The sequence below is a fragment of the Diadema setosum genome, chromosome 9, assembly GCF_964275005.1.
Source record: "Diadema setosum chromosome 9, eeDiaSeto1, whole genome shotgun sequence".
NCBI lineage: Eukaryota > Metazoa > Echinodermata > Echinoidea > Diadematoida > Diadematidae > Diadema > Diadema setosum.
Genome location: NC_092693.1, coordinates 4404172 through 4414163, shown reverse-complemented (window position 1 = coordinate 4414163; position 9992 = coordinate 4404172). Strand labels below are relative to the sequence as shown.

The 9992-nt window shown below is 39.6% G+C and overlaps 1 protein-coding gene across 1 annotated transcript; it reads right to left on the bottom strand.

Annotated features, from left to right (window-relative positions):
- Positions 1 to 263: 263 nt before the first annotated feature.
- Positions 264 to 7534, bottom strand: LOC140232761 (adhesion G-protein coupled receptor G2-like). The gene is made up of 8 exons (XM_072312876.1): positions 7484 to 7534; positions 6690 to 7065; positions 6022 to 6224; positions 4779 to 4943; positions 2765 to 2874; positions 1790 to 2052; positions 1487 to 1553; positions 264 to 1061 (listed from the first exon to the last, which is right to left on the bottom strand). Exons 1-8 carry the CDS (start codon positions 7532 to 7534, stop codon positions 494 to 496), a joined length of 1803 nt encoding a protein of 600 aa, XP_072168977.1. The 3' UTR covers positions 264 to 493.
- Between the last annotated feature and the right edge of the window lie 2458 nt (positions 7535 to 9992).

The following is a 9992-nucleotide window of genomic DNA, read 5'->3' as shown; positions in this document are numbered from 1 at the left end:
GAATCATAAAGATAATCTAAGAAAGAATTACATAGGCATATTTATTCATTCTACTATGTACTGGAAATGACATGATGCTTATATACTGATAAGTTTACCTTAGAATTTTGTGTCGGCTCATGAACAGGTTGAGAAGAAGTTACATGTTGCTTACAATGGCAAGATTACCAGATCTGTGCATTTACAATATTGTACACACAATGACAATGACAGCACATGACTTGTTACGACACAATGCTTTATCTATATACTCTTGCTCTTTGCACATTAAAACAGCACGATACACAGCGGTATGTTGTAAGTTGTAGATAACCTGTGGCATGACGTATGGTGTGATGAATGAATAAAGATATTAGATGAAAATAATCGATTCTACGATCTATTTCTGTAGCTATTGGCCACTTTCCATTCGTTTGTTGGGCATCAATAAATCTAGCGCCATTTAGCCAATTCTGTCTTTTTTTCCCCGCGATGTCATACAAAATTGATGGCTTTAGATTTCGGATGTTGTCTTTGTTCCGTCACTCATTTCGGCACAAATGGACGGCTTTTTCGAGTAGGATAGCATTGTGACGTCAGAAGAACGCGTTGTCATGCGAGGCAAGGTACTAACATCAAAGCCGCTACTTTTCCGTCTTCCGCCAGCGCTTCCCCGAGCCCGACTCATACAGTGGCCCTTCTTTGCCTTCAGCAGGTCCCGAACCTCCGGTTGTCTCATCCCGAAGAGCAGAAAGACGAAAACTCCCTGAAGAGAATTCAAGATGGCGAAGATGTAGTTGAAGAAGGAACGGGCACCGCCCAAAGCCATGAAGCCAAACACCCACGTGAGGCCAAGAAGCGTACCGATGGCGATTGCGTTCTGTGCGCGGCGGATGACCTCGGCGCGCATCCTGGCGAGTTTATCACCGTCTTTTTCCAGCGCGCTTGCCTTTGAGACAACCTTTCGACCGCAGGTCAGTCTGTAGGTGACGACTACGAATATGGCGCTGTTGAAGGCGAGAATGACCGCGATAGGAAGTAACAAGCCCAAATAGAAGGCCAGTCCTGGTTCCACGAAACAGCTGGGCCAATCGAGAGAGAAATAAAGTTTATTAAGAAACAGCTGTGACGATGATGTGTTGCATGGTTATTGTTCTTTCTTTGAAATGAAATTCTTTTTTACCCAGTTACTATGATTTCCCTGCCCTGTATACATATTAATTCTTTTGTTATTATTATTATTATTATTATCATTATTTTTATCAATGTTATTGATATTATCATTATCATTATTATTATCTATTATTATCATTATTATTATTATTATCATTATTATTATTATTATTATTATCGCCATCACTATAATGATATTTTCATGAGTAATATTCATAATTGGTCATGTTTGGTTTTACTACTCAATTGACGAGTATTTCTGTTGATCAATGCGTCGGTAATGTGTGACTGTGAATGATTCAGCATGATTGCGATAAACCCATCGCTCACTTACTAAGTTTTGTGTTGGTACGCCGACCATTTGGAGGCAACGGACACAACGGTGACGACAAGTGGTACTCCTGCGGGGAGGGAGAGAAAAATGATAATGAGAGATACGAGTGAAATCACAGTTTTTTCTGCTTTATCTATCATAATGGCAGCTTGTCATCACTTTAAGTTATTCATTATCTATTAAATGGAGCAGCCTTTAATCTGTCATTTTGAAGATGCTTACAGATTTATGATATTTCACACGCAAGTTTAATAAAGCAATGCTCAAAACGCCATGTATAGGGAATGTATGATTGCGGCTTACCCCAGCCGACTATGCAGCATTTGAGGATCATGTGTGAGGTGTAGACATTCATGACTCTCACGAACATGAGGTACATGTTGAATGCCTCCACCCCCATCCACGTGACCGAGGCAAGGCAGAAGAAATGCAACAAAATGGCGACCGTGGTGCATCCGTGTCCCCAGTGACTCTTATCGCTACCAACAGCGAAGACGAGATAGAGACCGAGCATAGCAAAGCAGAGATTGATCAGGATTTGGTTCGGTTGCTTCTTGCGGATCTTCCTGTATTCAAAGTACAGTAGATAATAATACTGTTAGTATAGTAGGAACCTACGTATATCATAGTATAGCACATAGTATATATTGTTTATGGTATAATATGCACTATCACATAGTATAGAATAGTATAATATAGTGTGGCATAGTACATTTTAGTATAGAATAGTATGGTAAACAAGTAGGCTTATATGTACTGAGAGGGTGTGCAATTGGAATTATTTCCTGAGGAGCGAAGGACCGAAAGAAACAGTGCTAAATCTGTCATGGAGGAATTTCATAATTTCACAAATTGCAATTTCTCTGGGCTTCTTAAGCTCTAAATGTTAAAGGTATTGTATAGTTTTAGTTGAGATGAGGGATTTAGTTTTTAACTTTTTTTGCGGGATGATTAGACACCTCTCGTGAAATATCAAAGAGCAAACAATTCTAAGAGGAATTCAAAGTTTATTAGACGAAAATCGGTAATGAAATGACTGAGATATCCCAAGAAAAAGTGGAAGAAAGTAGTCCTATAGGAGGTTCCCAACTTTTCTTATACATCTCAGCCGTTTCAAAGCCGATTTTAACTTTGAATTTCTCTTGAGGATTGTGTCTTTGTCACTTTTTATGAGAGCTATATCAGCTTCCCATCATCTCACACACAAAAGAGTTGGAAACCTGAAGCCCCGTCTCAACCAAATCTATACAATCCCTACATGTAACCATGGAAACCAACCTGATTCCGAGGAGAATGGCTAACGTGATGACCAGGCAGACGACAGAGAAGATACACCCAATCAGACTTATCACTGACAGGGCGCGGGATTCGAGATTTCCTTGCGTGTCCTGTCATGGCGACAATATTGAGAGGAAAGAATTACTCCATGATTGTACGTTGACTTTAATTATTGAATATAGATTGAGAACAAAGAGACGGATGGGGAGGAGTTTCATTAAACGAAAACAAAGACTTTAAAGGAAAGTTTTGATTGTTTTTTGTTTGTTTGTTTGTTTTGTTTGTTTGTTTGTTTGTGTGTGTGTGTGTGTGTGTGTGTGTGTGTGTGTTTTGCATTTGGACATGTTTCCACGAAACGGTAAAGTAGGTGATAATCCACACCTAAATTTGAGGTAGTGATGATCTATCAAATATATCTCGACTTCTCTGTGCCATTGAGTCGCTTTTTAAATACGCTATACTGCAGATGTCCTGCTATGTCTAATAGTCTCTGTGGGCTTTGACGTTTAATGTATTTGCATTGATCTTGGCTCTTTTTAGTTTATACTGTCTCATCTCTTTCCCCCATTATTCTCTGTTTCCCTTTTTACCACTTACTTTTCCTTTTTTTCTTTTTTTTTCTTTCTTTCCTCATTTTCCCGTATTCTTTGTAGTTATAAGCTCTTTATCCCCTCTTCCCCATTCCCTCTGAGGTACTTACATATAGCTCAAGCATGATAAAGTCTTTTAAGTGGATACCTCCATTTTTTTTTTGTGCAGAATGTATAAATATGTTTCTATATATTATACCTCTTCTTGTACTGACTACAGACATGAATATGTTGTGACTCTTTGATGCTTGTGTATCATTCCATACAATGCATCTCAAATTTCACATATTTCTTCGTGCAATCTGTTGAATAAAAAGTGAAAAATAAAGTTTGAATTGAGCTGAATCAAAAATATATTTGATTTGATATTTTGATGTAGAAGCCAATGAAAAATAGTGATGTGAGGAAATGGCATAATTCCTTTGTCTAATTCTTACAATAATTGTGTGGTTGAAACCAACTTAACTGTTTCGGAAATCACATGAGACAGGGCAAAATATTCAGGTATACTTCAATATTGATCTACATTGAACACAGAGCGACTTTCAACTTTGTCTTTTTGCCCAGAATAATCTTAATCCAGCATTGCTCATGCCCATTTAAGGTTCGTCACATCACCCATTATGGCTTGTTTTAGCCAATTACGGGGTAAATACGCAGAGTTTTCTTCGTATTTACAACCATGTTGTATGTCTTTAACTCACAGTAAGTTTACAATTTGTATGTGTGTGTGTGTGTGTGTGTGTGTGTGTGCGTGTGTGTGTGTATGTGTGTGCGTGTGTGTGTGTATGTGTGTGTGTTTGTTGTAGTTTTTCACGGGATTTTCCTATTACTGGTCAACATAGTCATTCAGAATTAGACGTAGAGTCTGTCTTTTTAATTCTTGATTTAAAAAATAATCAGAACAATTAACAAATTGCTACATTATATTCTACGATATGCACACAATGTACTCTTTATCATTAAACAGTTCTAAATTTTATCGAAACATGGACACAAACACTGATAAATTACAAAAACTTTGTTCTACGGCATTCATGATGATGTAAAACTTTGTGAATGTTCTTCTTGATCTTTCAACGTGCATGAATCTTAGTAATGACTATAGAACTTTACAATCGCTGCAACGTCCATAGCCAGTGAAAATGGTAACAATCGTATTTTAAAACGATAATCTTTAACAATTCTTATGTATGTTGCCTGAGTCACAAAGATGACGATTTGGATAACAGCAATAATAGAGATAAGAGATAGTGATTATTACGAATTCCATTATAATAACAAATATCTTAACAAAAAAGGACAAACAAAGAATATGATCGTCATCCTCCTTAGCTAACCATCCATTTCATCGTTATGTTATCGATAGTAAAATGATACTTAAAATAAATACCATGGCAACGAAAACAGCAGTACAAGTTTACCATCAGGACGCAGAAGCTGGTAAGATGGTGGCTGTCGCATATGATCAACCCGTCGTTATCGGATGTCTTCCGTGTCGTCACGCCCTCACGTGACCACGCCCCTCCATTGTCCGTGGCGTTCCAGAAGGCACATCGAGCGTTGTATTGGTTGCTTGTGACGTAGCTCTAGGAAGAATGAAAGATCACGGAGAGGTCGAGGGTGTATACAGTTCGTCAGTTTGTAATCATTGACTTCTGATTATACCACATGGGTGGTAAAGATTACTTGAATCAGGAGGTGAAACTCAGAGCATGCACAGAGCTGGAATAGGGCAGGGCCTGCGCAGCCGAAGGGGCAGTGGGGGCTCGGGCCCCCACACTTTTTGTGCACCATACAAAGGAATACATTATTATAAGGTGTCATCACTTTGGGCCCCCACACTTTTTTCAACCCGGAAGTACGTAAGTGGCACTAAAATAGAAATAGATAGAGATCTTGAAGTATGGCGGCGGTAATGTTATGTGTTTTCTCTGAAGACCTTTTTTTTTTATAACACCCGGAAATGGAAGGGGAGAGAATGAGCTGAGGACGTTTTTTTTTTTTTTAGCGTGTCAGGTGAAGAAACCCGGAAGTGGACGGGGAGAGATGGGCTGAGGACCTTTTTTTTTTTTTTTTTTTTTTTTTTTTTTTTTTTTTTTGCTTGTTAGCTCATGAAACCCGGAAGTGGGCCCCCACACTTTTGAAAACACTGCGCCCGCCCTGTAGGGGAATCATACTAAATATATAATATGTGTATAAAACGGAGTCCTTTGACATTCCCCTGTTGTCTAAATATGATTGTTATAACGCATCGTAGTCCTTTGTTCATAAACTATAGGAATTATTACTAGCATGTGATTGGTATACGTTCTTATCATTCACAGGAAAAAAAAAAAGAGCAGAAGACAAACTCATTATCAAGTTGCAGTGCGCATAGTCTTTAGTCATGAACACCATCTGGGTCGAAATTATTTTCTTGACACCGACAATGTGAACTAAACTTTGTAACGTCCCTTTTGATATGGTTGTATACTCTGGTGATATTGCTGGCCTTCTCCTTTATATTTCTTCATCTCTGTGGTTTGTGAGTTACGTCGTTTGCGGCAGTGGTAAGTGACTTATAAAAAAAAACAACCAGAAATTGCCTAAATGCTCACATGAGGCATAATCATTTTATTTTCATGCGAATACACGATTACATGTATTGTAGTGTTATAGCTTTACCTGATTAACAGGAAATTGCAATGTCACCGGTGTGTCATCCGGCAAACCAGAGATTTTGGCGCCCTCTATGGTCACTGACAGGATAGAGGATGCCACAAAGGGTTGTGCCTCCGTCACCGGCGATGAAGTTGTGTTCCGTGTGTCTTGAAACAGCTTCGGTGAGTCAAGCAAGAAGACGCTAATGGCGACGTCCTGGTTGTTCTCTATTATACAAAACAAATTGGGGATACGTAAACTAATCTTCTGGCAGTGACTCACATTTTATGTGTTTTTCTGTTGTTTTCTTTAATAGTAATGAACATCCTGAGCTCTTTGAGTTTTTCTTGTGATTATGTTTGTATTGTTTTAAATTGTCTTGCCCTGTCAATATAGGCCTAACTGATATTTCATATTCTAATAAAGGTATGCAAGTTGGTTCGTAGCACATAAATCAGCTATTCACAGTGGTTTTTTTTTTCTTTCTTTTCTTGCTCCCACCAATTGCGTTGCCTTTACTAATATTCGTATACCGTCACATCATTCCAAATTGTATGTTGTTTGATTACGTCCTCCATATAATTATGTATTTTATATTTTGTACCTTCTCGTCTTAATGTATGCTCTGGATATTTTTTAATGCTTGGCGAAGATAATCTAAAAAAATAAACCTAAAAAGAAATTAATATTACCAGGTACTAAGTCGAGAATGGCCTCCGGGAGAGACACCGAAGCCGCGTCGTTCGCTGTGACGGGACTGACACTATTGGCCGTGAAGTTAAATTGGTCTCCTGGTGAGGGTGTCGACCCAACCTTTGCCGTGAGGGGAAAGGTCGCGCGATTCACCTTGACGGCGGCAACCACGATGTTGTCGCCACTGTACGTGAAGTTCTTATTCGAATTGTTCTGGACAGCTGCGGTCAGGGTGTTGATTGAAGTGAGGATGTTGTTTGCAACATTGTCACTCCCACCATCACCATCAGCAGCCGCATCGTTGCTGGCCTCCTGAAACGTACTTTCCGGAAGTTCCAGTATGTTGTCGACCGCGTCAATGACATTTTTGGCCACCTGGGTAAAGGAGAACAAAGAGAAATGGTGTGCCTGTATAGCAACTCAACCTCGTGATGAAAAGTGGCAATGCATAATTATTATCGTTTAACATTCCCCTGTTGTCTGCTTGTTCTGACGCGCATTGTAGTCTTTTGTTGGCATTGCGTGCGACGAGATCAGTTGGGGCCATCGTATTGTTGTTGCTATTACAATAAGGAATGGTATTTTCTAACACATCTAACACGGCAGAACGTTCATTATGAGGTACCCTTAATTGCATACACTGTACCCGATTCTTGAATATAGCTACACATGTGACATTCTGAGAACACCGTTGGCAAATGCAGTTCAAGGATTTCTATACGTGGCGTAACGTGACGTGACGTGACGTGACGTGACGTGACGTGACGTACGTAAACGCGTATTCTTCAGATACGGCTTTCGTCCGCACCGGCGAGTTCACTAGATACCCGATGAGAAATGTCATGAAGAAAATGCCAATAAACGTTACGATAATAGAACTTACAGCTAATGGTCGAATTCACCTTATGAAAGAAAAAAGGCAAATTTGGTTACCTCCGGGGTTGCAGACACGCTGATGACACTGGTTATGATGTTAGAAACATCTTGCAGAGCCTGAGAACTTTCCAACTGCGTTGTATCGGACGTCAGGTTTACAAGAACATCGGACACCGATTCTGCTTCATCAGGTGTAATGTCTTCCTGAAGTAAAATACATAAATCACACAATCATATGTAAATTCTCTTATTATCACATAAATCTCTCAGCTTTCCTCTGTACAGTGAAATATTAGGCAGCAATTGGAGTCGCATCGCCATATAAGGTAGTGTACTCTGGCATGTTTTGTTTTTATTTTTCTTTGTATCAAGACATGTCTTAGGTGCGTTTGCCACAATTCATGTAAATTTACAGTGAAACAGAAAAACGTTCATTTCATATTTTGAAAGGCTGATAGTAAAGAATACTAGAATCATGATATTCTCCTCTTGACATCAAGTAACTATAATAATTTTAAACAAGTTTTTGAAGATGAAACTAACAACACTTGCTAATAAACTATAGCTTAATCGTTAATGGTAAAGGTCGATTTGTAAGTTTCTTTGTCAGAATATTTTGCGACTTTTTATTCTTTTTGTAAAGTCCTCCATGAACTTACTTTGACAAGTTGCCCAAGAGCTTCACCAGCGCTCTCAAACTGCTCGCAAGGTGTGTACACCGGGTCAAGCCATCGGAAGTTTCCCTTCCGGTCCCACACGCACTCCCGAGTGACTCTGTACTCAATCGCTGTACACAAAATAGCAGCCAAAAAGTACAACCACAAATATAATTAGCAGCATCACATTCAATCGTTTATACAAATGATGTTCATTTTTAATTAAAAAAAAATCAGATTATCTACTTGCATTCCAGTTTCCAGTTTGATCGATGACGTTAGATATCACTTTAAGAGCTAATCATGTTATGAATGTCGAAAACTAAACTGCAGTGGTGTGTGAGTCATTCATTTAACAGGGCTTTCATAATCACACACACACACACACACACACACACACACACACACACACACCGACACAAAATTAATCTGCCTTAAAATCCCTGCCTTACAATCCATATACTAGAAATGTCGCTACAGCGACTGGTTATACCCCCGCCAGACAACATTTCATAAGCTTTGGTCAAAACAACATTTCATAAGCTTTGGTCAAAAAACTGAGGAAGTAGTTAAATCCGCAAGATCTTTCCTTGATCTTCTAACCTTAATATGCCGTTACCATGGCAACGTACTTTCGGGTACTGTCGAAAAATGCGTCTTGCACATCTACAACCAAAGGCACACATCTGTACCAAGTTTCATGGAAATTGGGCAAAAACTGAGGAAGTAGTTTGCAACACAAAATTTTCCATCATTTTGGCTCATAATATGTGAGCTGTTACCATGGCAACATACTTTTTGTCACTGTCAAGAAATGTGTCATGCTGACCTATATCCTAAGACAAACATTCAATATGGATTCCATGAGAATTGGAAGAACACTGATGAAGCAGTTTTGCCATGAAGCATTTTGCCCTATATTTTACCAATAACATGCCGTTACCATGGCAACGCACTCTTTGCCACTGCGGAAATATGTGTCTTGCACATTAACATATTCAGATGAACATCTGTACCTAATTTCATAAAAATTGATCAAAAACTGTGGGAGGAGTTCGCGACGCAAGATTTGTACCCATTTTTGCCCATAATATGCCGTTACCATGGCAACGTACTTTTGGGTACTGTCAAAAAATACGTCTTGCACATCTACAACCCAAGGCACACATCTGTGCCAAGTTTTTGGGAATCGGTTGAAAACTGAGGAAGTAGTTCCCGACGCAAGATTTGCAACGGACCGACCGCCCGACCGCCCGACCGACCGCCCGACCGACCGACCGCCCGACCGACCGACCGCCCGACCGACCGCCCGACCGTCCGCTGATTCCTATATACCCCCTTCAAACTTCGTTTGGCGGGGGTATAACTAGTAGTGCATGTTCAAGCCTTATGACATTTCGACCTTTAAACTGAACTAAAACTTTAAAGCACATCTGGGGTAGACGATGGGATAAGCCCAATACTATATGTCGGAAAGATTGCTTTTGATACTTCGACAGAGCAAAGAATGCAGTCTGTTTGTTTGTTTGTTTGTTTTAATCTTGCTGCGTCACTATCTTACTTGTTGTGGTGTTGACGTCACACTGATATGAACTGACTGCCGTTTCCCCGATTCGAGTTACGTTGAAGCTCGCCAGATGACCGGAAGATAACTTCTCAAGATCGCGAGCGCATGACGTCACTAATTTGGGGGAAGATCAAAAGATAGGTAAATCCCATGATATATTATAATCTCGCACTGGTATGTTCCTATCTACATCGGACAGTGTA

Bases quoted from the DNA above. Each gene is read 5' to 3' on its own strand.
- LOC140232761 (XM_072312876.1), bottom strand. From the start codon at position 7,534: ATGACATTTCTCATCGGGTATCTAGTGAACTCGCCGGTGCGGACGAAA. The intron at 6,225-6,689 runs GTAATATTAATT...TTTGTATAATAG, and splicing joins CATTCTCGACTTAGTACCTG to AGAACAACCAGGACGTCGCC. The intron at 1,062-1,486 runs GTAAGTGAGCGA...CGATTGGCCCAG, and splicing joins GCGTACCAACACAAAACTTA to CTGTTTCGTGGAACCAGGAC.